The 26404-nt window shown below is 53.2% G+C and overlaps 1 protein-coding gene across 2 annotated transcripts; it reads left to right on the top strand.

The window, feature by feature from the left end:
* frem1b (Fras1 related extracellular matrix 1b) lies at positions 1–26398 on the top strand. 2 transcript variants are annotated; one of them, XM_067229630.1, is made up of 36 exons: positions 1–151; positions 1606–2048; positions 2131–2225; positions 2381–2679; positions 2830–3029; positions 3208–3531; positions 3657–3765; positions 4083–4214; positions 6624–6968; positions 7231–7373; positions 7626–7822; positions 8224–8314; positions 8706–8873; positions 9082–9290; positions 9433–9526; positions 9707–9959; positions 10364–10558; positions 12717–12902; positions 13096–13292; positions 14104–14329; positions 15293–15437; positions 16422–16563; positions 16673–16868; positions 18053–18317; positions 20214–20637; positions 22134–22338; positions 22482–22626; positions 22851–22980; positions 23163–23235; positions 23350–23499; positions 23852–24216; positions 24433–24480; positions 24590–24778; positions 25474–25592; positions 25696–25781; positions 25866–26398. In XM_067229630.1, the coding sequence occupies exons 2-36, from the start codon at positions 1815–1817 to the stop codon at positions 26075–26077; spliced, it is 6591 nt and encodes a 2196-aa protein (XP_067085731.1). In that variant the 5' UTR covers positions 1–151; positions 1606–1814; the 3' UTR covers positions 26078–26398. The 2 variants fall into 2 exon arrangements, with proteins under 2 accessions (XP_067085731.1, XP_067085732.1); XM_067229631.1 differs by lacking the exon at positions 1–151 and adding an exon at positions 266–288.
* The last annotated feature ends 6 nt before the right edge of the window (positions 26399–26404 follow it).

Below are 26404 nucleotides of genomic sequence, written 5' to 3' on the forward strand. Positions count from 1 at the left end.
GGTCTTCCCTGTTCGTGGGCTGCCAGACTTTTTCCCATTGATTTGGTTTCCTAGGGTGTGTGTGTGTGTGTGTGTGTGTTGACAGGATTCCTTCCATTCTGAGTGTGTGCAGATGGCGAGTAGAAGAGAGAGAGAACAGCCCCAAGAGCAGGTATGTGCCAATGCCTCTGCATGCACCAGACACATACACACACACATACACACACAATCAGAGTTAGACACACACACTCTGTGTCAAACAGATAAGAGTCTTACCACACTGTCTGGAAGGGAAAGCTACATTTTCAGGTAGAGTAGATTTCTTTCTTTTCCTTATTCCCTTCCTCTGCCTATGACTCTCTCTCTCTCTCTCTCTCAAACACACACACACACACACACATGTTCTGCCTAGTTTTACAGTCTGGCTTAATTAGAGCTGTAGGAGTTTACTGGAAACTTTCTCTGAAGTGGTTTACGGTGTCTTAAGCAAGTCAGACTCCTGAAGGCGTGCGTGTACCTGTTGCACAACAGCTACTCAGTCACCCTGCATGAAAAACGTATTTAGGGATTTCTAGTGCCTACAGTAACCGCAGTGTTGTATCTTCATGTTGATGCACACAGTACAATACAATGGAATGAATGGCATTGTATTGGTAGTTTACATTGTACCTTACAGTAACAAATCATTTACTCTAGGCTGTCTTTAATGACATATCTTCATCATATGGGCCGTGAGGAGGCACTGAGCTCAAAGTTAGCCTATGAGCTAACTCATATTGTTAGCTAGGTTCGCTAAATCAATGTTTTCACTCTACCCCTGGTGACTCATTACAAACAATAGCAACAACAGCTGGTGCAGTGCCTACAACACAGCGACTCCATTTCCCCACTGGAATACAGAACAGTGTTTCCTTGTGTTTTCATTTACAGCAGGTTAAGGTGTACTTTGATATCAACGTGTGTTTCTCTTGTTATGAATCTAACAAAGATCCAGTTGTCGTTCACGGTGGGAGAGACGGAGAAAACGAGAGAGCGAGGGAGAGGGAGAAGGAAAGAGAGTGAGAGAGAGAGAGATGGGGAGAGAGAGAGAAACGGCATGTGTATGTGTGCTCACAAGCGTATGTGTGTGGTTGTTTGCATGTGTGCGTGCGCGTGTCTTCACGTGTTTGGTTGTCTGTGTGTCGTTGTGTCGAGAAAGCAAGAGCTCCCTGTAGCCTCTGTAGTCGACAGAACAAGTGACAGACCTCTGGGTTGTGGTCTCCCGGGCCTCTATTCAGCTGGCAGGCCTCAGAAGCCCCTCCCTAAACCAACCAACTAACCCACGTCTGGATGAATGGGAAGTGACACGCGGGCTCCAGATCACGCCCTCCTTTGATCCTGTCCCCCGTCCCCCAATGTGGTTTCCAGCACCTCTGAGAGGTCACGCAGATTAACCTCTTGTTTCCTGCAATGGGCTTGTTTTCAAGTGAAATGGAGGGTGAAAGCGGCATCCGGCTCAAGTAATCTGTAGACTTCGGGCTGTGAGCCGGGGATGTTTGGGTCAGCTGAAATCAAGACCGTTTCTGTTTGTTTTATATGGATGATTTTTGTTGTTGTACTGTATAATACTGTTCTTTGTTTCTGCAGGTTCTGGTGACCCTTGTCCTGCAGAGATGAAACCAGCCAATCATCGCTGAAGCAGTTTTCCAGGAGAGTCTGGAAGACATCTAAGGCCTTGAGAAACGGACTGTTTCCCTCATTTCGTGCCTTAAACATTGCCTTTGCTCAGTCTTTTCAACAAGATATAACTCAGAATAACCTCCATCACTCTGAAAAGATTTGTATTTTGAGCCAAAATGGCCGCAATCTGGGTCCACTCTTGGATGTTGACTGTGATGGTTGTCCTTCCACATGCCTGGGCTCAGAGTCTGGTTGGAGTGAACTCTGGTGTGCGGGTAACACGAGGCAGATCTGTTTTTGTGACAGAGAAGGACTTGCTCCTCAACTTTGACCCCATAACAGACTCCTGTAAAGTGGAAGTTGTTCTCAATGAACCAGTGACCCAAAGAGCTGGGACACTCTCTCCTCTGGTGAGAGGGAAAGATTTACTTTCCTAAGATTTCCCAAGACATCCCTTTGCTGTGCTTTTACCAGTATTGTTTTGCCATGCAGGTGTTTGACTGTCATTTCCTGCCAGACGAGGTGAAGTATGTTCATAATGGCAGTCCTCTACTTGAAGAGGATACAGTCATGCTCAGAGTCTACAGGTGAGGCCTAGGGATGCATCCCTACTTTCTATGGTACATGCATTACCTACGTGTGTGGGGGATTTTTCCAGATTTTTTTCGTTCCTCAATTTAGTGCGTGCGCAGTGGTTTGTTTCATTACGAATCTCATCTGAGGTTCTTCTGTTCTCCTCAAGGTTCACCGACTCTGACACCTTCATGGAGACAGTCCGCCTCAGGGTGGTGGTGGTGGAGCCCACAGACAGCCTGGTGGAGCTGGGTTCCACACCTCTGGTGGTTCCCCTGTTCTACGGCCTGTCCAACGCCATCGACGGCTCGGTTCTGACCATCCGCAGTCGGCCCGACGTGGCCTGTACCGTCAGGCTGATGACCTCCGAGACCAGCGCACCCTCGCTCGGCCAGCTGGTGACTGAGGAAGACTCACATTCCCAGCATGCATCTGGACTACAGCAGCATGACTCTGCGCAGAGAAAAGGTAGATAAAATGAATGTTCGTTTAGCATCCATCAACATTGTTGACTGCTAACTTCGAACTTTGACAACTACTGTTACCCTCACTCCCCTCTCTATCTACCATTCATCCTCCTCCTTTCATTTCCTCCCCTTCCTCCCTTCCTCCGGCTAGGCAGACAAACTGTCACCCCCTGCCCAGGGAACCAGCCCTGTCTCCATGGCACCAAGGAGGTGAGCTTCCTCAAGGCAGACTGTGCGGAGTTTCTGACCTCTGGTCTGAAGTACCAGCACCTCAGTCCTCCCTCCCCAGAGATCGACTACATCCCTCTCAGGGTGGAGCTACGGGACCAGACCTCCAGGGCCCTGCTGGAGGTACTGAACTCCGGCCATGTTGTCATCCATGGCCTTACAGTCCTCAGCGTGTTACTAGAAACGAATCAAGGATGCGCCGGCCTCAAAGTTATTCTTGTTCAGCGGTAGTTATGTACAGTAGCATGTTTAAATGGGCATACCCCCCCCACCCCCACCTCCACCCCCCCCACCCCCCCAGATGGAGAGCGTGTGGCTGCCGGTGCTCATCCACGGCGCCATGCAGAACCAGCCCCCCCAGCCCGCCTTCATGGCCTCCTTCATCCTGGAGGTGGACCAGTTCATCCTCACCCCGCTCACCACCGCCGCCCTGGACGCCAGCGACCACGAGACCCCCCAGGAGCGGCTGGTTTTCAACGTGACCTCGCCCCCCGCCGAGGGCTACCTCACCCACCTGGACGACCACACCAAGCCCAGCAGCTCCTTCACCTGGCAGGACCTCCACGAGATGAGGGTGGCCTACCAGCCGCCAAACAGCAGCCACGCCGCCCGCAGGAACTACAAGGTAGGAGGGTTCAAAGGTCACCTTTCGGAGGAAGTCAGTAGACAACTGGATCGGGGGTTTTATACGCAATATAGATAATTAAAAAAGATATATACCTGTGACTGAAATACGACTGTGTGCTCCAGGTTGAGTTCCAGGCGATAGACGGATCCTTCGTGGCCAGCCCACCTATTGTGGTTCACTTCTCCATCAGAGTAGCAGAGACCAATGCACCGCGAGTCTCCTGGAATATGGGTACTCTGTCAGAATGAAGCTGTTCACTGTCATCACCCTGATCCTATCAATGTTCTCTGTACTAATCTTATCACTTCTCACACTTAAAATTATTTTTTTTCTATCCAAAATGTGCCAATTTAACAGCTGTAAAATGTACCGTATGTAATATATGTGTAATGTAGTAACAAGATATTCATTTTGCTGCATTTTTATTAATAGTCACTTCAAAAAAATCTATGTATATTTTAATATATATATATTTTTACATTTTAGGCTTGAAATTATTTTTGTAACAATTACTGATGACCAAAAAATCTGGGATGACATCAATTCAGGGCTTGATCTCTTGGAGGGTCAGTCTCGTCCAATCACGTGGGAGGATTTCCAGATCGTGGACAATGACAACCTTGAGGCAGTGTACCTGGTGGCTGTGGACGGACCCCTGCACGGACGCCTCAGCGTCAGAGGTGAGGGTCAGAGGTCAGGGTCAAAGGTGAGGGTCAGAGGTCAGGGTCAGAGCTCACGCCGCACGGCAGCAGTTACCAGGCTGTTCCTCTGCCTCGTCTTTGTTGAGTCATTTGAATGACTTTCCGTCACGTTTTTTCCCTGTTATTGCTCAAGAGAGTTATCGATAGATTTCAAATCTCTTTAATTAGTTAATCCCACTGCTGTTATACTTGACTTAAAATCCATTGCTAGTTAATCCAAAAATGTTATGATTCAATAAAAAAAAAATCTGGTAGTCACTGAAACAAGGACAATAGCCAGACCTTCCCCCCCGAGTACCAGTCAGTTGACACCAGTCCAGCGCTATTGCCTGAACCAAAGAAACCCCCACCAGAGATGCTCCTCATTGGCTAATGTGTTCCTGTATCAAAGAACATTTAGAGACACTTTAGGGTTCGTGCTCTCCGCGACCCTCCTGCGCCTCTCCGCGCTGGTATCTAGGATACCACCCCGAGGATTCCCTGCGAGGGTCAGGCCTCTCTCCCAGGCCTGTCCCTCCGCGTGTCGGCCGTCCGTCGAGGCGTGCGGCCGGCTCGCCGAGCATATGTGACGGTGGCCCTGCATGTGTTTCCTAATCAGGTGTAAAATGGGGACGGGGGCCACTTGGCCGGGGGGCCCTCGCAGCCACAGAGCCGTCTGTGGGACTCGTCTGCGTCTGTCCTTCCACTCCAGCGCACGGGGGGGGGGGGGGGGGGGGGCGGGGGGGGGGCTTTGTTTGCACCAGCCCTGAGTGGAGCAGATTGTGGAGACTTATGCCATTTCATGCCGCCGTGCACAAGGAGCAGATGCGCCGTCCCCAAACAGGGTCCTGTTTTTTTTTTTCTTTCCTGGTTGTTTACAGCCAAGTCTCTGTGGAGGGGGCACTGCTGAGAGAGAGAAAGGGAGATGGGAAGAAGGGGGGGGGAGAGAGAAAGGAGGAAAGAATGAGCATCATTTGAATGCATGTAGGGTTTCTCAGGTGAGGGAGTTGACCTTTACGAGACTGCTTCAGACAGAGCAAAAGAAGGAGTTCTAGGTGAATCGTTTCTGTGTTGAGACTAGATTTAAAGGGACTGCTAACACGACTGTGTTTAATGTAGAGTGGAATAATTTGTGAAGTGAATAGGCTCGGTTGTTGCACTACAGTGAAAATACTGTTGGGATAATATACCACATCATTGGCCAAAATAACCCTCTCTCATTCCCATTCTCTCTTATTTAGTAGTGCTAAACAAAATAAAGTACTATTTTATTAATGTCCCGTTTATCGCTTTTCCAGTCTTAGATTGACACCTCATTTAATACAAGGCAATAATCAGCGACAAAAGTTTGGCTTCCTCTCTGCTATACAGTAGGAACCTATTTGTTAATTTCCACACAGATTTATTTAGTTCAGGGAGATTTCTGGCCCACAAACGCATGGTCTCTTAGGGAGACTCAGTTGGCGCAGGGAATTGTTGACCCTTGACCTCCGACTCGGTGACGTGGACGCTTGGGACAGTCACCGTAGGCCTGGTCCAACGCCTTCAGCCAAATGGATGGCTGCCTGTCCCAAACACACACACACACACAAACATGCCTACGCACACACACACACACACACACTCACTCACAAACACACTGTCCCCCTAAGTTGGGAACCAGTGGATTCTGTTTTTGGGCCTGATGCCCACTGCCACCTTTGGGCCCAATTACCAAGTTGTTTCTCCGCCGGACTTGTAGCCGTTTCCCCTTGGTAAAGTTGCTAATGAGGTTCCAAGCGTGACCATTCATCACTCAATCTGTCTGGTGACCTTGCCCTTCTGTCTCCCTGGCAAGCGAGATTTGCCCATCCTGGCGCCGGCCTGCCGCGGCACGCTAGCCCTGGGAAGGACGCCATTTTCCCCGCTCTGTTTTCAGCTACGGGGAGCTACGCGAGCCAGCGCATGGTGCCTTTAGGCGCTAAGAGATACTTGTTATTTCCAAGTGACAATATGTGTCCAACGAAGAACAGTGTATGTGTAAAATGTGTCCCCGAATGGGGGGATATAACAGAATTGGCTGGAATGGGACGTCCACTTGATATAACACATGTTAGTATTCCTTTGGCTAATTTTCCAGTGTTCTGTGTCGTTAGTCTTCCTAAGCTGCAGTGATGAATGATCTCATCAAGCGGAGAATGTCAAGCCTAGTTCAGAGCAATCTTACTACACATGACAGATAAAGACACCTAGCAGATTTAACTGGTAACAATGTTTTCCTTTTTTTGTTGTTGACGCTTTTATCCTATGACATACTGAGGGAGGATTTGAACCTCCCACGTCTTGATCTCCAGTACAGTCAAATTCCCCTACCCTGAGCTACGCCCATCCCCTCGGAAAAACCACCTCTTCTCTCCTTCTCCCCACCAGGAGGAAAGGGCTTCATGTTCCGGGTGCGCGACCTGCGCGACGGGGTCGTGGTGTACCACCACTCGGACAGCGACACCACCCGCGACCACGTCATCTTCCGCATCAGCGACGGGCGCCACAGCATCCGCCACAAGTTCCCCATCAACATCCTGCCCAAAGACGACACGCCGCCCTTCCTCATCAACAACGTGGCCTTCGAGGTCCAGGAGGGAGGGGCCGTGCGGGTGGAGGAGTACATGCTGTTGGCCTCGGACTTGGACTCCAGCGATGACTACATCCTGTATCAGCTGGTGACCTTCCCGTGCGCTGGGGAGATGGTGAGGAAGGTCAGCCCACTGCAGCCAGGTATAAGAGGACATGTCAAAGTGCCTTTTATGATTTTCTCCCTGAACAAAAGTTTTAAAAGCGCCTGAGGTGAACTTTAGGACCAAGCAGACTTTTTGTTCACCTAACTCCACACAAAGAACTAGTTTTAGCGTTAGTTTGGAGGACATAAAGCTCTGCTTAATGAAACTCGACTCCCACCAAGAAGCGTTGTGACCCGTGTGACCTGCGTGACATTTAACCTGTGACCTGGTGTAAGGGTCAGTGCTGATGTGTCCTGCAGGCGTTCCTGTGCAGAGCTTCCTCCAGAAGGATCTGTTCCAGGGAGTGATCTACTACAGACACTCGGGAGACGAGATGTTTGAAGACTCGTTTGACTTCACCCTCTCTGACGGCCACCAGCCCCCCAACCTCTCCCACATACATGTGAGTGTGGCAGTGGACAAGAAAAAAATGGCATCATATTTGATTTCTTCTTTAATGAGGAAGTCACGTAAGAAAAGCCAATCCTCGTTTGGTTCCATATTCTCACACTTATCTCTATTGGGCTTTGCAATGTAATTGGTTGAAATGTGACAGCGTAAAGCCATTTGTTGGGGATTGGCTCCAACAAAATCCCTGTGTATGGCCCACTGTCCACTTTCTGTTGTGACATCCTCACTTCCTGTCCCATTCCAGACCGTGGTGGTCCATGTGTTCCCGGTGAAGGACCAGCTCCCCGCAGAGACGCCCGGCAGCGTCCGCTCCCTCACGGTTCCAGAGACCCACGTGGCGTACCTCACCCCAGCCCACCTCCACTTCACAGACGCAGAGAGCCCAGACACCGACCTCTCCTTCTTCATCACCCAGCCCTGCTTCAGTCCCGTGAGACATGGGTAAGGCTCTCCTCACCTGGCCCTGCTTCAGTCCCATGAGACATGGGTAAGGCTCTCCTCACCTGGCCCTGCTTCAGTCCCATGAGACATGGGTAAGGCTCTCCTCACCCGGCCCTGCTTCAGTCCTGTGATACATGGGTAGGCTCTCCTCACTGGCTCAGTCTCCTCAGAAGGATGTGTGAGGGCAGTGTGGAGGTCCAGGCAATGCGAGCGTCTCGTTCGTATCTGTATTATTTTTTAAATTCTTATTCTTATCTATATGTGTATTATTAAATAATATATCTTTATGAATCCTCCTTGGGCACGAGAAAGGTGCTAGATAAATAATTCATGTTACTGTTATTATTGCAGCCCAGTCTGCTTTTGGAAGTTGATGAGATCAAATGCTGTGTTTGTTGCAGGCTCCAAGATGCAGGCAGACTTTTCTACACAGACAGCACCAACTCCATGAAGAAAGACAATATTGTGCCTGTGTTGAAGTCCTTTACACAGGTACGTCAAGGGGTTGTGATTGTTCTGTACATGTCCTTCTCATTCTGCCAAATGATTTTGAGTCGACAAAAATATCCACACCATTACAAAGACATTTTGTTTAAAGGTTATAAAGACTTTTGTAGACCAAGTATAGTATGATGTGTCCAATGTGATCAGATTCCAATTATAACTCTCTCTAGTATCTCATTGTCACTCTAATAAGACTGTAATAATTCATAACATATCAGCTCATATGCTTTAGTAATTATGCCTCAAGCATTAGCATAATTCTACCCAGATTGGAGTTCAGGGAGAATTCTGGCCAAAAAATGGTCTCTTAGGGGGACATAGTTGGCATATACCACCCATCTCTCTTCACTCAGCATTAAGAGCTTGTCACTGTTTCCAGCACGCTGTGAATCACATGAAGGTAGCCTACATGCCCCCGATAGAAGACATCGGGCCCGAGCCTCTCTCCGTCCAGTTCGTCTTCTCTGTGAGCGACCATCACGGAGGCACCGTGGCAGGCCTGGTCTTCAACATCACCGTCACGCCCGTGGACAACTTGGCGCCTGAGGTCAGGGTTCATCTGGGCCTCGGTTCCGTCTGGGGAACTGTTTTGGGGCTGCGCTTTCTGAGTTCCGTGTGGTTGTTTTTCAAACTGATGTTGCGATGGCGAAGGAGTGTGTGCAGTCGGCCGTTTCACGCTAGCTTTCCAAGCTTGAAGCGAGAGGAACGGACGCAAATCTTCTCCTCCAGCTCCTTCTCACGTCCATCTCCTTCAGGCGTTCACTAACCTGCTGAGGGTGGAGGAGGGCGGGGGCTCCTTCCTGACGGAGGAGCACCTGTTGGCGAGGGACGGGGACAGTGTGGAGGGGGGGCTGAGGGTCGGGGTGCAGAGAGCCCCCCTCCACGGCAGGGTGGAGCTGCAGGGGCGTGTTCTCCACCTGGGAGATTCCTTCACCCTCCAGGATCTGCGAGGGCTGAGGGTCAGGTGGGACACACACACACATACACTCATACACACACACACACACACACACACACATGCAAGTTTACCACCATGGGGGTTTAAAGAGCAGGGGCTGCTTTCCCAAATACATCATCTCACACAGGTGATTCCCATGTGCTTCTAGATACATCCATGATGACTCAGAGACAGTGGAGGACACTGTTGGGCTGACAGTCACTGATGGAGTCAACTCTGCTGATGTAGTCCTACCAGTGCAGGTGAGTGGTCTCCCAAAACTGACAGACCTGCTGTGGAAACTCCATTACCCAGAAGGGCCTTCCTCACAACAAATCCTTAAAGACGTCACATTGGAATTTGTGCACAACATCCAGGTGATCCATCTGTTGAGCTTGGTCAATCTCACGTTTGCGCATGTCGACCACACGACACTTTGACAGATTCTACCGATCAACGACGAGCCCCCCCAGCTTGGCCCTGAGCTCCGCGGGACCCTGGCCTGTGAGGAGGGGGGCCGTGTGCAGGTGATGGCCGACTATCTGTCCGCCACGGACGCTGACAGCGACGACGCCAGGCTCACGTACATGCTGGCCCGGACCCCCGGCCGAGGGGAGCTCCAGAGAGCAGGGGTCAGCGTGGATAAGTTCTCCCAGCAGGACGTCATCCAGGGCCTGATCTTCTACCTTCACACCGGTGAGGCTGGGAGCTGGGACCGTGCAACTGGAGGACTTCCAATGTGAAAGGGTGTAATAATGGTTTCATTTTCACAGAGATCTACGGGGGATTTGAACATGGGAACTCTTGAGATGCAGGCAAACGCTCCACTTCTGAGCTACGACACTGAGCAAAATTTATTTTGAGTAAAATAGAGGTCCACTGATAAATGATCTGTTTGAGATAAAAAAAAAAAAATCTGATTGAAAATGATCTGTACATAAGGAAAACCATATTTTTTACCATGTTACCTTAGCATTATGATAACGTCAATGTTAAAATAACCCAATGTGATGTTTGATGTGAAAGCTAACTGTGGTTTCAAAATTAGCATTGTTTTCACCCCTACGACACCTCTGACTTGCTACCCCTGCCTGCTCTAGGAGGTGAGATTGGACCCGATCCCGTTTCCGACTCCGTGACTCTCATCGTGTCCGACGGAGAGGCGGGAGGAACGCACAGCTGCTGCCATGGCGACGCCCTACCCCCACCTGTTCCGCTACATGGGACACTTCCTGTTTACGACCTCAATGTGACCGTGCTTCCTGTCAACAACAAACCGCCAGCCATCGTCCTGGGTAAGACGTGCGTATTTGGCATCAGACTCAGGAAAGGCAGCCATACTAATCAATGGAAAGTATGACTTACAAAATGAGGCGATAACTTGAAGAAGTGGTGGTTTTGAATGAAGGAAAGCAAAATACACTATGTAGAAGTCACAGTACCTCCTTCATGTCCCTGTCAGCATTGGGATTTTGTCTGGCTGTTTCCCTCCACACTAATGACCCTCTCCCCACGACCTCCAGTCCTAACTCCCCTGACTCCAGCTTTGACTCTCCCCATGCTGCTGGGAAAGGTGGTGGAGGCGTCACATTCAGGAGAGCAGCTCCATCAGTCACGTACACACACTCACCACGCAAACACGTGCGATCCGCACACACACCCATGCACGCATGCATGAACACACATAAATGCACACACACACAGACATGACCCCCCCCATCCCCTCCCCACACACACACACACACACACGTCTTTTCCCACAGACCCGTTCTTGGGGAAGGATCGGAACGTTTCGGAGGCTGAGCCAGAAGAAGGGATTGGAGGGTAAAGCCGTGCGTGTGGGAGGCGACTGTGCGGTTATCAATGGAGAACAGTGACCACTGGGACAGAATGAGAGGGCTAAGATGATTCGTTAGGGAGGGGATGGAGGATGTGTGTGTGTGTGTGCGTGTGCGCGTTTGCATGCGTAGGTGAGTGTGTGCACGTGTATGCAAGCTTGTGTGTGAGTGTGTGTGTGTTTGTGAGTGTGTGTGTGTACACGTCCGCAGTTAGGGAAGAGTGCGAAGGATGCGTGTGAGAACACAATTGAGGACCATGTTCTGGGATCATTGTTCTTCCTTCATGCACAATGATGTGTGTTGATTAGAGGAAGTGACATGGGGGGGGGGGGGGGAACAGGGGGGCCGTTACGATTGTTGGGGCATTTAAGTGAAATCCCTGCCTGGGAAAAACCTGGACTACCATTGTGTGTGGTGTGGGGGCTGGTTCTGCAGAGGGCCCACAGCTGGTTGGGATTACTGGGATTACTGGCGGGCAAGGGCAGGAGAGGCTAGCGGAGACGGGGGGGGGGGGGGGGGGGGGGGGGCGGCGTCAGTCCCCGGTGCGTCGAGACACACACAGATTCCCCTGGAGTGAACCCCCCCCTCTCTAGCCCCCCCACATACACACACCGGACAATGCAGGCAAACAATAGCCACAAGCGCATCCCTCCTCTGACAAAAGACAGACAAGTCCAAGGAGCCCTCCTACCTCTACCCCCCCTCCCCCAACCCCCCCGCGCCCCGCTAGGATTAGCCGTCTCCGCCCCGTCCCGACCATGATCAGCTAATTCGCTAATCCCAAACAAGGAAAGAGTGTGTGTGTGTTGGGGGGAGGTGAGGGGGTGTGGATCGATGCATAGCAGTGGCAGCCCAGTATGGGGAAGGTTTACGGGAGGGAGATGTAGTCGCCTAATTAATTTGTATTGAATAAAGACAGGAAACTCAGGGGTAAGAGCATTAGCCTGGGAGAGACACAGAGATTCCGGCGTCTTCTCTGTTCAGGTTTCGGGGAGTGGATGATAGTTTTATCACCTACATCCCAGACTGTTGGTCATTAACTTACTCCCCTTACCTCTCCTCCCCCCCAACCTTGAATACACACACAGTGATCCAAGCCATCCCACCATTACCCATTCTCCATTCATTATTTATCAGTGCTGTAAATGGGCACAGATGCCAGCGCGCGTGGGCATGATGGCTTCATCAGCACCCAGGTGGCAGAACACTGGCCAGGAGCCGGGAGAGGGGGGAGAGGGATGGGAGGAGAGAGGTGGAATACGGACGAGGGAGAAAAGGGAGAGGGATGGCGTGAAATGGCTGCAGGGGAGGTAGAGAATGGAGGGATGATCTGGGATTTAGAAGACAGAACGCTGAACGTACGGAAGATGGATGGATGGACGATGGACGATGAATGATGCATGATGGATGGATGGTTGATGGATGTACGGACCCCAACATCCAACAGGAGAAATGTGCCGTGCGACTGTAGTCAGTTGGTATCTTTTAAAGTCCACAGTACTATTAAAACAACTGAGGGACACACATACGAACACATATCCTTAGCATTCAGTCACATCTCCTTGCTCTGCAGCTTGGCCCAACACCTTCTCCCACAACCTCCGTGTGTCTCCAGGCGATGTGTTTGCGGTGGACGAGGGCTCGTCGGCCTGCCTGTGCGGGGGGTTCCTGGGGGCCACGGACCCCGACTCGGACCCAGAGCAGCTCGTCTTCCACCTGGAGTCCCAGCCGCTGCGAGGTTTCCTGGAGAACACTTTGCCCTCGCCTGGCTTTGAGAAGAGCAACGCGGGCACCAGAGTGGGTAAGACGGCTTCCTCTCTGCATGCCATCAGCGGTCGCCATCTTAAAGTCAGCTTGTTTTGGGATGATATCCCAATTAAAAATACCTTCCGAAAAACGAATGACATGATGAGATACTAGGGTTGCAGAGTTCCATTTGAACATATCATGTCAAATATCTCGTTGGTTGATCTGCTGCGTCTGTATTGGTCCAGCCTCTTTCAGCCTGGTCCACCTGACCTCCGGCCACATCAACTACGTCCAATCAGAGCACCGGGGGGTGGAGCCTACGGCCGACCAGTTCAGCCTCAGTGTGAGCGACGGCGTGCACAGGTCAAGCCCCGTCCCCTTCTACATCATCATCCACCCCACCAATGACGAGAGCCCTTCCTTGGTGCTTGGTAACTTCACCGTGAGTTCACTTCCTGGGTCTCACGTGGAACATTTGGCATTGAGTTGTCTTGGGCCAATAGAAGGTCTGGTTCTGATGACTCTCAGGAAGAGGGAAACGTTTTTATCATGAATTCTTGAAGTTTTTGTAAACCTTTACGTTTTTGTAAACGTAAAGTTAAACGTAAATCTCTTTGCGTCTCCTGCCTCCTCTCCTCATCCCTCCTCTCTCCCGCCTGTCCTCTCTCCTCATCCCTCCTCTCTCCCGCCTGTCCTCTCTCCTCATCCCTCCTCTCTCCCGCCTGTCCTCTCTCCTCATCCCTCCTCTCTCCCGCCTGTCCTCTCTCCTCATCCCTCCTCTCTCCCGCCTGTCCTCTCTCCTCATCCCTCCTCTCTCCCGCCTGTCCTCTCTCCTCATCCCTCCTCTCTCCCGCCTGTCCTCTCTCCTCATCCCTCCTCTCTCCCACCTGTCCTCTCTCCTCATCCCTCCTCTCTCCTCATCCCTCCTCTCTCCCACCTGTCCTCTCTCCTCATCCCTCCTCTCTCCTCATCCCTCCTCTCTCCTCATCCCTCCTCTCTCCTCATCCCTCCTCTCTCCTCATCCCTCCTCTCTCCCACCTGTCCTCTCTCCTCATCCCTCCTCTCTCCTCATCCCTCCTCTCTCCCACCTGTCCTCTCTCCTCATCCCTCCTCTCTCCTCATCCCTCCTCTCTCCTCATCCCTCCTCTCTCCTCATCCCTCCTCTCTCCCACCTGTCCTCTCTCCTCATCCCTCCTCTCTCCTCATCCCTCCTCTCTCCTCATCCCTCCTCTCTCCCGCCTGTCCCCGAGCAGGTGAAGGAAGGCGGGATGAGGGACCTGAGTCCGGCCGTTCTGAACGCGTTCGACCTCGACTCGCCCGAGGACACGTTGACCTTCACGGTGGTGGTCCCCCCGGGCCACGGCACGCTGCTCAACGCCATCTACGGCATGGACGCCAGCCGCTACGAGGACATGGGCTCCAGGCTCCTCCGGCAGAGCCTGCCTGTCACCTCCTTCACCATGCAGGAGCTGAAGCAAGGTGAGACGGTCGCTTGTGGGTGTGTGTATGCGTATGTGGGGGTGGAGAATACAGTAAATCACTGGGGTACGTGGAGGGATGCAGACATAGCATCCCATTAAGCCAATGTGCCCTCTGTCACTGCACACACACGCGTACGAACGCGCGCACGCACACACGTGCATTGACACTCTCACTCTCACACACACACACACTTCCTGCCTGGGCTGTGCCTTCCAGAGGTCTGGCGGTGGTTGTCGTGGCTGGGTCCGGCCCCTACTGAACAGATGTTGGAAACAGAGGTCGCTGGGCCCCTGTGGTGATGCAGCCTCCTCGGCAGAAAGTCCTTCCAACTGCTCCCCCTTTCTCTCTCTCCTCTCCCCCTCTCCCCCTCTCTCTCTCTCTTCCCCCCCTCTCTCTCCCTCTCTTTCCCTCCCCCTCCCTCTCTCCCTCTTTCTCCACATCTCTCTCTCCCCCCACACAATTACCTCTCAGTCACTGGGCACATCGCAAATTACAGTACGCTGCTCATAGACACAGAGCTGAGCACGTCCGGATGTATGCAGTCCCACAATCAGGGAAGATGAGGCCCACGCGCCCGTCCCTGGGACGGCCTTCTCCCTGATGAGCAGCACATGTCAGACCCACGGAATCACCGGTGGCCCAGGCTTCAGCACAGAGATCGGGTGCAGAGTCTGTTTGCTACGATCCGCGTGACCTTGCTTCACTCAGAACAACAGCGGAGAGGAGAAAACCGTGTTGACTGTGTATGGAGAGATGGTCCTTGTTTAACATGTCAAATCAAATGTCTTGCTCAAAGGTAGCCACTTCTGTTGAATGTGTTTTGAAAAGGCTGGCCCAACAAAACGTGTACGGTGACGTCATCAAGCAGAACCTGTCCTCCCGTTCACCGTATCCCCTCTCTATGACTCCTGTACCCCGACCTCCCTCTCTCTCTCTCCCTCTCCCCCTCTCTCTCGGCAGGGATGAAGATCGTGTACATGCATGACGACACGGAGACCCTGAAGGACGGCTTCACGGTGCGGCTGACAGATGGAGCTCACACAGTCCAGGGGACAGCGCGGGTCCTCGTCCTGCCGGCCAACGACGAGCCGCCCCGGCTGCTGAAGTGAGGGGGGGGAGGGGGGGGGAGGAGGGGGGGAGAGGGGGGGGCAGGATGCCCTGGGAGGAAAACCTGGGAGCCACAGAGGCAGACACATGGATGAGGGGAGGGGGTAGGGGGGGAGGACAGTGAGGGACGAGGAGATGGATGGGTGAGGGGTGGTGAGGGAGGGAGGGCAACCTGTGCGTGCACATGTGGCCGGGGGAGGGGAAGGGAGGGGAGGAGGGGGGGAGGCAGGGAGCGGTGGATGTTGTTATGTGCTCGCGACTCCCACCCCGTTCGAAACAATCGCCTGGGAATGAAAGTTACATCCTTGACTACGTCTCGCCTGTGTTTCTCGTTTTACGTGCGTTCTTATGACCGTTGATTAATTCAATTTTCCCTCTTTTCGCCTCAGATCAGGAGTTGTTTGTTTTGTTTTTTTTGAGTCACTGCGTTGGCAGCAGGTTCAGTCTTCCTGTTCGGGTCGCCAAGGCAGAAGTAACGCGTCTTCTTGGCAGCTGTCCGCTTCCTTGTTTGCGCTCTCCTCGTGGAGGGAGCTGACGGCTCTCTCCTGCCTGCCTGCCGCCCCCTCCTCCTCCTCCCCCCTCCTCCTCCTCCTCCCCCCCCCTCCTCCTCCTCCTCCTCCTCCCCCCCTCCTCCTTCCCCCCTCTCCCCCCTCCCGCCCTCCTCCTCCTCCCCCCCTCCCCCCCTCCTCCTTCCCCCCTCTCCCCCCTCCCGCCCTCCTCCTCCCCCCCTCCCCCCCTCCTGCTCCCCCCCTCCCCCCCCTCCTCCTTCCCCCCTCTCCCCCCTCCCGCCCTCCTCCTCCTCCCCCCCTCCCCCCCTCCTCCTTCCCCCCTCTCCCCCCTCCCGCCCTCCTCCTCCCCCTCCTCCCCCTAGAGCAGCAAAAACAATGTCAGATCTTAAAGTTCAGCCTCCAGGATGTTCTCCTCAACCACATGTACCTGATTATAAGGAAGCCCTTTAACTTCCACTTGTGTGTGTGTCCAGGAACGCAGGTCTGGAGGTAGGCTGGATGGAGCAGAGGGTCATCTCCAGCGTGGTCCTGGAGGCTGAAGACCTAGACACCCCCTCCAGCCAGGTGTTGTTCATCCTCAACGCCAGCCCCAGGTTTGGCAAGCTGCAGCTAAAGGTTGGTGTAGCAGGGATGACATGATGAACTGAATGACTGTCAGTGATGTTATTAAATGTGTGTGTGTGTGCTCGTGTGTGTGTGTGTGTGATCCGGTTGCTTGCCTCAGACAGAGGCTGGTTGGACTGATCTGGGTCCGGGTCAGAACTTCACCCAGGACGACGTGGAGCTGAACCGCCTGTGGTACACGCACGCCACCAGCGCCGGGTTCAAAGGTCACGACAGCTTCCGCTTCGTCCTCAGCGACCTGGACCACGAGTCTCCTCAGCACAGCTTCTTCATCTCCGTACGCACGGTGCAGAGGGGTGAGGACCGCCATGTCAACACGGGCGTCACTCCGAACCCGCGACTGCATCAGGAACACAGAGAGAGTGCATCTCATATGCCACAGCCGGCATTTGAACTGCATCAAGCATTTAACACCTACTGTCCAAAGACGCTAAACGGATTCTCGCCAGGTCCAAACTCCAGGTCCAACTCAAATCAAGGAATTAATAAAGGGTATTTCTGGAACATAAAAGATTGTTGGCATTAGTGGTAGACTATGCACGTGCTCTATCATTTCTGCAGCCAGTCCCCAGACCTTTTCCAGAAACACCAGTGCACACCCAGGTGACATGTGGCAGCTGTGCCGTGTGCCTCGGTGCTTTCCTGCACGCACCGCGGTAGCCCAAACTTTCTCAAGCCATGGGGTCTAGAGGCCATGTATAATTGAGCAGCCCCACTTTCCCTATAGCCAGGCAAGCGTTGCCAGTTGAGCGAGCATGCTGTGAGAGGTGGGGGGGCGTGGAGGTACAGGGGGGTGGCCGGGCGAGAGGGGGGGGGGGGAGGGGGCGTCGCGAGGGCCTTCTCCTGGCTCCAGGCCCTGTGATCCTGGAGGCGTGGAGGTGAGAAGCGCCCGGGCGCCGGGGCGTGGAGGAACAGGAGCCACTCGGAAGGTGAATAATTAAAGGAATTAGGAAGGAACAGCTGTGTGGCGGGCGACACCTCCCTCCCCCAGTCCCCCCTCGTGGACGGCCCTGCCGTCGAAAAACAAAACAAACTTATTTAGAACGTTTTTTTTCGGGTTTCAGTGGGTTTGTGCTCGGCCTTGTGGTTGTTTTGGACAGTTTTCTCATCACGGAGTGACTCCATGAAGCAGTCTTGTGCCAATGAGTCACATCTGGTCACTAAAGAGTTTATGTTCTTCTGTATTCATTTTACAGTGCTTACTACAACACACAAAGAGTTCCAAAGCTACCATACTTTAAAAACTGCAGTCTGGCTACACATATTGTGGAGATATATATTCTGGAACAGCAAGAGCAAGCTAACAGCCCTGTGTTTTCTGAATCTTGTAGTCAAGAGTTGTCTTGTCGGATGAACACAGATGCTTTCATGGGTCTCTCTACTCACCAATACAACCTAACATTACCTCTCCCTGATTAAAAAAACACATCAAATGACAAATTATAGATATCTAACCTCAGGCTTGTCTCCGTGGTTACAGGTGACCTCGTGCTGGTCACCAAGCCTGTGACCCTGATGGAGGGCGAGAGGGTGGTCTTGACCACAGACATCCTGCTGGCCAATGACGGGGCTGGGAGACCGGAGGAGCTGTTGTACACGGTGCTGGCTCCCCCCACACACGGCCTGGTGCACGGCGTGCAGCGCCCGGGCCTGGCCCTGAGCAGTTTCACCCAGCTGGACGTGGCAGCGCAGCGCGTGTGCTACACCCACGACAACAGCCACTCAGCACCCGCCGACTCCTTCAGGTACGCCGCTCACAGCAAGCGCTAAAACTGTCATACTTAAATGTAGGTTTTGTAGAAAAGTCGAAAATAGTATACATGTCTAATGTATTTTACGAACCAAACTTTTTATTCATGAATTACTTAATAACTTACTGACTAAAGTATGTTTACAATGTCTAAGTACAAACATTCTTACACATATTACAATTGTCAATGACTACTGTAGATGATTTAAAATTAGTACATTTTACTTCCAATTGTTTAGAAAAATATAGGTATAATGGAAATTTGAATTAGAAAATGTATTGTTAAGTTCTCATTTAACACATTTAAACTCGATTTAAGTGCACTCTTTTACAACCCCCCCTCATAATAAATTTAATTGAGCATTTTCATCCAAAGCGACAAAACAACATTAAGGAGCATGAGGAGGTGACTAACTTCATCTGCTTTAGACAAGTGATTTATCTCTGGTCCTGGACTAAAGGGATTATGTATCACTGCATGTGTCTTCTGGGCCAGAAGAGAAACAGACAGGTTTTATTTCCTGTTACAGTACACTGTGTTTATGTGCTTTGCCAGCCAATTTGGCTGCATGTTTGGGTGAAATGAGCTGGATGGAGATGCGGGGCTGACCTGTCCTGTGTGAGGGCCTGGGTCTGTCACCCCGAGGCCTGGCTAGCTTTCACCTCAGGGTCAGCTGGGAGCCAGCTGCCTTTCTGCAGCCAAGCCAGCTAGCAGCCTGCCAGCCAGCAGCCAGCCAGCCAGTCAACCAGCTAGCTAGCTGCCTGCCAGCAGTTAGCCAGCCAGCAGCCAGCCAGCCATGGTAGAGATGGGGAGTTTTAAGTGTTTCATGTAGCTTCTGTGTTTATAAGAAGAGGTAAAACCTATCCACTACAGCATGCACACGAGAGCCGCACGCCTTCAAACAGACCATACCGGTCTGTGTGTGTGTGAGAGAGACAAAGAGAGAGAGAAAGAGACAAGAGTCGATGTGAGTCAGTGTGCACGCCTGGATGGAGGCTCGTGTGTGTGTCCCGTTGGGAAGGCCGGGGTGGCAGGCGTTTGGAGGCGGCGTCCCCTCGGCTGGGCCCGGCACCTGAACACACACCTGTGTGTCAGCTGCTGCAGCCTGGCTCAGCCCGAGCGGGGCAGAAGGTGTTTTCAACCCACGCGCTTCCTCCTCCCGTCTCCAGCTCTCACTGTCCTCGTTGCCGTGACAGCGGATGATGAATGGGCATTATTAGGAGAATGATAACGGCGGCTGGCACGGGTTGCCATGGCGGCCAGAGTGGCGTGTTCAGACTGGCATCCCTGGGCACAATTACCCAGCAAACATGAGGCCAGATGTTACACCGGTTTGGAGAAAGGGGGACCTGTGCGTGTGTGTGTGTGTATGTGTGTGTGTGGTGACTGGTGTGTTGTTTGTCGTTGCTGGTTGTGCCTGGGGCAGTTGTCAGCTGCAGGGCCGCAGGCAGGTCTGTCTGTGTATGAAGCAGATTGTCTTGGCAGAGGGTTGAACATGGGGATAAAATCTGTACACACACACACACACACACTCACTCACACACTCTCATCCTTTATTCGGATCCAGGGCTTTGTCACAGTACCATGGGGACTGTGGACAGACTGGTGAACTCACACCAAGACTCACTAAGCCTGAAAACAAGAGGGGCCATTATGAGTGATTTATCGCTATTCAAATTGGATCTTCACTCATTGTAGCTGAAGGGAAAAGGCAGGGATTATATTATACATCGATTTTTCATTTTGTATTAGAAAGGCCTTAAATCTTTTATTTTTTTCCCCTGAGGTAAACTGACCGAGGAGAAAACAATAGGTATGGTGGAGATTTTATGATTCGATGCAACAACACAAAATACTGTTTTTCACGTTCGACCAAAATTCCCACCGCAGTTTCGTGGTAACCAACGGCGACAGCTCCCGACGAGGCGCCTTACATTTCGCCGTCGAGCACGGCGACCGCATCCCCCCCACCCTCAGCCTCAACGCCGGCCTCCTGCTGGCGGCGGGCGCCACGCACGCCATCACCTCCGCCCACCTCCAGCTCACCGACCCGGACACCCCCGCCGTGAACCTCACCTACACCGTCACCCAGCTGCCTCGCCACGGCAGGCTGCTCCTGGGGGGGTCCCCCCTCCTGTCCGGCCCCCCGCGCTTCACCCAGGCCCAGGTGGACGGCGCCGAGCTGGCGTACCGGCACGACGCTGGGAGCACCGCCCAGATCGACCGCTTCCTCTTCCAGGCCTCCGACGGCACCAATCAGGGTTACCTGGAGTACGGCCAGCTAAGGTCGGAGCCTGCGGCCTTCACCATACAGGTGAGTCGTACTGACGTTACTGTCTGTGGGTGCGAGGATGTGCTCATTTCAAACCAAGCCCGATGCATCGCGCCAACCTATAAACAACCTCGACATCACGAATGTATGAGGTGTATTTAGTGATATAGTACATCTATGAAATTAGACTACAAGTCTCAACAATCGGGTATTCAGGAAAGTCATTTGCATTACTGCAAAAGAAAGAGAGAGAGGGAATGTGCGTGTGGATGAGTGCGTGTGTGCGTGTGTGCGTGCCGTCCCCTGTCCCATTCCCCTGCCCCCCCCCACACACACACACACACTCTGATATTCTGGGTCTGGAGCGGTCAGGCGGCTAACTTCCTGGCCTGCCCCTGCCTGCCCCGGGCCTCTGAGAGGGGGGGTGTGCGTGTGTGTGTGCGTTGGGGACGGAGAACCTGTGTGTGTGTGTGCTGTGTGTGTGTGTACATGTTAAGCAGCGGCAGGTCAGGTGGTTCGGACAGAAAACGTTCCTGGGAGCTCAGTGGGACCCCCCTCTCTCGCCCCGCTCTCTCTCGCCCCCCCTCTCTCGCCCCCCTCTCTCGCCCCGCTCTCTCTCGCCCCCCTCTCTCGCCCCCCTCTCTCGTCCTCCTCTCTTGTCCCCCTCTCTCGTCCCCCTCTCTCGTCCCCCTCTCTCGCCCCCCTCTCTCTCGTCCCCCTCCCTCGTCCTCCTCTCTCGTCCTCCTCTCTCGTCCTCCTCTCTCGTCCCCCTCTCTCGTCCTCCTCTCGGTCACCTGGCTGGAGTTGTGCTGTCTTCTGTGCTTTGCCTGCCTCATGCCCTGAACCAGCTTTTCGTGGGTTGAGTCCTTCATTCAAACAATCATAAATAATGGTTCTTCAAATGCCAGTGGACTGCTGCATTCAGTGCACGATAAACTGCACTAGGAGTTATTGGATTTGAATATGCAAGACATTAAGAGGGTTGACTATATTAAATTGAGTACCGGCTTCAATTGATCTTTTATACCACATGCTCTTAAATCAAACGTGGTGGTCAGATAACGTTGATGTTAATAAGACATGTATTGAATCCCAATGAATCCATCTTAGTAGGCTATATAGCATAGCAACATCTGTAAGTCAGGGTCAGCTGTCATATTGCTGCTGAAAAGCAAGAGGGTGCTCATATCTAGAACAATCCACTGACCAGCATCCCACTAGGACACGTAGTGCTGCTGCCCTCTACTGGCTGGTTGTTGTCATTGCACTTCTCTCAATTACGGATCACAGCATGGATATATTAGCATACTTTCTAGATCAGTATAAAATGATAGAATATCAAAAATAGTCTTTCCTAAGGACCGATTTGCCTGTTATGTTTTACCCTGCTGTAACACTCATCTAAAGCATTCGCAATTGAGATTTCTCGTCGCTCTTGTGTGACGACACACTTCCACTGACAAACCACGAGAGGGAATCTTTCTCGTCGCTTTGTTTAAACACTGAACCCGTCCGTCTCGCCGCCTGGGTACCTGCAGGTGGAGCAGGTGGACAGGAGCCCCCCAGGCCTGGCGACCAAGCGGACCCCCAGCACGGTGGAGAACCTGGGAGGGGGGATCAGGCAGGGCATCTACATCACCTCCAGACACCTGCAGGCCTCGGACCCCGACAGCCCTGCTCAGGACCTGGAGTACGTCATCACCCGCCCTCCCCACTTCGGCTACCTGGAGAACGCCCTAACAGGTACGCTAACCCCCTCTCTCCCCGCCACAGCTGCTGCCACGATGTCCGCACAGCGGCTGAGGCATTTCCTAGACAAATCGTGCTTCTAATACATGAGGAAGAGGGTTCTAGAACGAGGCACATGTTGTTGCCGTGTGTCCTAGGAGGCTACATCAAAGGACGCTTCACCCAGAGAGACGTGGACCAGCGTGCCGTCCTCTATGTGGTCCCCGGGGACGTGGACGTGACCGGAGACAGCTTTGAGTTCCGCCTGGCCGACCCAGCTGGAAACACCATGCTGCCTGACGTGTAAAACTCAACCTCTTTTGATTGGAGCGTTTGCTTTAACACACTCATCCACACAAGCACGCGAAAGTACACACACACACTCAATCACATGCAGACACACATCCAAGTGCACGCACCTCAAAACTCCGCAACTCAAGGTTGAAACCATTTCCCTTGGAGGGAAAGGCCAAGTCCATGCTGCCCCTCACCTCACCACTCTCCCCTCACCTCACCCTCCCCCCCAGACTGGAGCTGAGCTGGTCCCGCGTGGAGCTGTCGGCGGCGTGCTACCGTGTGTGTGAGAGCGCCGGTACCCTGCAGATCCAGATCCAGCGCAGTGGCAGGAGCTCGGACCCTGCCTACGTCGCTATCCAGGTACCCCGATTCACACCACTATCCAGGTACATTGGCATACAGGTATACAGATAGACTGGTGTACACTGGTATACAGGAACACTGATATACAATTATGATTGTTATCGGGGTACACTGATATACATTGCTATCCAGGTAGACTGACCTGAGAGATTGACCTTTCACCTCCATCTCTGTTTCAGGTGGAGGATGGTTCTGCCAAAGCAGGCCAAGATTTCACCCACAGCACAGCCAGTCTGATCCAGTTTGATCCAGGTCTCAGATCTCTACCTCTCCTGGTCGCTTCCCCGAGCTGTAAACGTAGCGACACTCTCGTATCCAGTCAGTCCAGACTCTGATCTGCCCTTTCTGTCACTGTGGCGCATTCAGGAGTCAGCCTGAAGACGTGGAACATCTACCTGAGGGAGGACGGACTGGAGGAGAACCACGAGACCTTCAACGTGGTCCTGAAGGAACCAAAGAACGCTGTTCTGGGTCAGAGAAGTTCAGCCAGCGTGGAGATTATTGACCCCCGAGGAGGTGGGTGATGACCTGGAACAGGGATGGATGAGACCTGGTGACTGTACAGTAGGGTCCCAGGCCTGTATTAAACACATTATCAAAACACCCTTTAGTTCATTCAAAGAATTGTAATTCTGGGTCACGGCAAATTTGTGCTGGACTGAGGCTTGACGCAAATCATCGTTTAGTCACACACAGTCGTTTTCTCTATCTCATCCTTTCCCCCTCCCTCCCTCTCCCTCCCCCTCCCTCCCTCCCTCTCCCTACCTCTCTCTCCCTCCCTCTCTCTCTCTCCCTCCCTCCCTCCCTCTCCTTCCCTCTCCCTCTCTCTCTCCCTGCCTCTCCCTCCCTCTCCCTCCCTCTCCCTCAGGGAGGTGTGACCCTGACGATCTGAAGGTCGAGGAGCACGAGAGAGAGGCTCCCCCCCCAGCCCCTCCCCGCACGGCCGCCCCCCCTCCCCCCCGCCCCGCCCAGACGGAAGAAGGAGGGGACGGGGACCTGCTGACAGACATCCAGACGGAGCTCTTCTGGGAGAGCCGGCCCCACCCTCCCAGGGGCGACGTGCCCGACCGCAGGCCTTTCCTGGACCTCGACGACGGGCAGCTCCGGGACCAGGCGGCCCCCGGCTACACCTCCGTCCACAGACGACCGTCCTCCTTCCAGCCCCCCACCCTTGGTCACCATCTCCCCAGGCGCCCCCTCAAGCTCCTGGGGAGCGCAGGCAGCGGCCACAGGGTGAGTCTGGGAGCTCCAGGGAAACCGGAGGCCCGTTGTTGGAGGGTGAAGGCCTCCAGTCATATCGTGGTGGAGAGCCCTCAGGGTCATTTGTTTGTGAGATCAGCACAGGAGTACGCATCTCCAATGAACGTTTGCGGTAACAGGTACGAGATTCGAGTGCCTGATTAGTACAAGCTCACATTCTAGATGTTTCCATCTTCTGTGGTTCCACAGGTCCAGTCATCAGGAGCCGGGAGGAAGACTGAGGAGAAAGTGTGGACGGTATGTCTAAGCCACAAAAACGATGGAGGACTTTTTAAAGACTTACACCTTCCTCTCCCGAGTTTAAATGACCCTCTCTCATTGCCCGCCCCCCCCCCCCCCCCCCCAGTTCCATAGTGTGACCGCTGTCAGAGGGGGGCTGAACCCTGAACCCGCCCCCCAGGTTCACCCTGACCTCCGGGTGACCCCTATCTGGAGCTGGTCTGGCCGGGACGCGTCGCTACATGACGTCCGAGCAGGGGACGACCCCCAGGTGGACTCCTCCCCCAGGTCCCAGCGGGCAGGGCGCCAGCGCAAGGTGACCGCGCTGTTGCGTTAGACCTCCTTAGTTCAGATGGAGTTTGGCTCGCCCACCCAGTCACTCCTGCACCTCCCATACACGTGGCTCCCTCGTTATTATTCTCTTCTTCCGTCTCTCCTCCCTCTAACTCACCCCTCTCCCTCCCGCCCCCTTCCCTCTTCCCATTATTTTCCCTCCCTCCCCCCTCTCTATCTCCCTCCCTCCATCCTCTTCCCATCCTCTTCCCTCCCCCCTCTCTATCTCCCTCCCTCCATCCTCTTCCCTCCCTCTCCTCCCTCCCTCTCTTCCTCTCCTCCCTCCCTCTCCTCCCTCTCTTCCATCCCTCCCTCCCTCTCCTCCCTCCCTCTCTTCCTCTCCTCCCTCCCTCTCTTCCATCCCTCCCTCCCTCTCCTCCCTCTCTTCCATCCCTCCCTCCCTCTCCTCCCTCCCTCTCTTCCATCCCTCCCTCCCTCCCTCTCCTCCCTCTCTTCCATCCCTCCCTCCCTCTCCTTCCTCTCCTCCCTCCCTCTCCTCCCTCCCTCTCCTCCCTCCCTCTCCTCCCTCCCTTTCCTCCCTCTCCTCCCTCCCTTTCCTCCCTCTCCTCCCTCCCTCCCTTTCCTCCATCCCTCCCTCCCTCTCCTCCCTCCCTCTCTTCCCTCCCTCTCTTCCCTCCCTCTCCTCCGTCCCTCTCCTCCCTCTCCTCCCTCTCCCAGGCAGGGAGGGTGGTCAGCAGCTCCTGTCCCAGTGGCTGGACTCACTACAGGAGGCAGTGCTTCCTGCTGAGTCCTGGTATCGCTAGCTGGAACAGTGCCCAGAGAACCTGCACCTTGCTGTGAGGACACACACACTACAGAACAAACATCATCATCACACACGCACACTCACATAACCATATCATCCAATCACTGTTTTTTCTATCAAATTATCTTTGGAAGGTTTGACAGCAACCTCACAAGCATCCACTCCAAAAAAGACATGACCTGGCTCTGGAAATTCGCTGGAAGGAAGCCATTTTGGATCGGTAAGTACCTGTTACACCTCACACTCCTTCAACCTCACATGTCTGATCTAGTACGGTGAGCTCTATGGGTTTGTGCATCTGCAGGTCTCTCGGGTGGGGCAGGAGAGTGGACGTGGGTGGATTCGAAACCATTCTCCTTCTCCAGACTGGAGAAGAACCCACCTCAGGAGAACCCGGGAGCGGAGAACGTCTCCACCTGTGTGTTGGTTCAGAACACCAGAACATGGACACCTACGAGCTGCAACATGGACTCGGAGCACAAATACATCTGTTCATCTCCTGCACAGACTCTCTGAGGAACCAAGAGGATGACCACACGCACAGGGCACAGAATATACACACACCTCTATGAATTTATGTTAAAGTGTACTGTTTTAATGCTCTGTAATGTCATTGGGTGTGAGAGGGTTTGAATGTTAGCAAATACCCTGAAGTGTTTCGGTGCAGTGGACATGTTGGGCTTGGTTGGTTCGGAAGCGGCTCGCTCGATATCGCAATAAAAACATTTGAAAGTCCAAACATTGTGAATAAGCGGTCTCGGACAAACGTTTCCTGATGCTTCTCAGGTAAAAGCATTCATTTACTCGATAGTTTTGGAAGCATAATTACATTTTACAAAATGG

The sequence above is a fragment of the Osmerus mordax genome, chromosome 26 (genome assembly GCF_038355195.1).
Source record: "Osmerus mordax isolate fOsmMor3 chromosome 26, fOsmMor3.pri, whole genome shotgun sequence".
Classification (NCBI taxonomy): Eukaryota; Metazoa; Chordata; class Actinopteri; order Osmeriformes; family Osmeridae; genus Osmerus; species Osmerus mordax.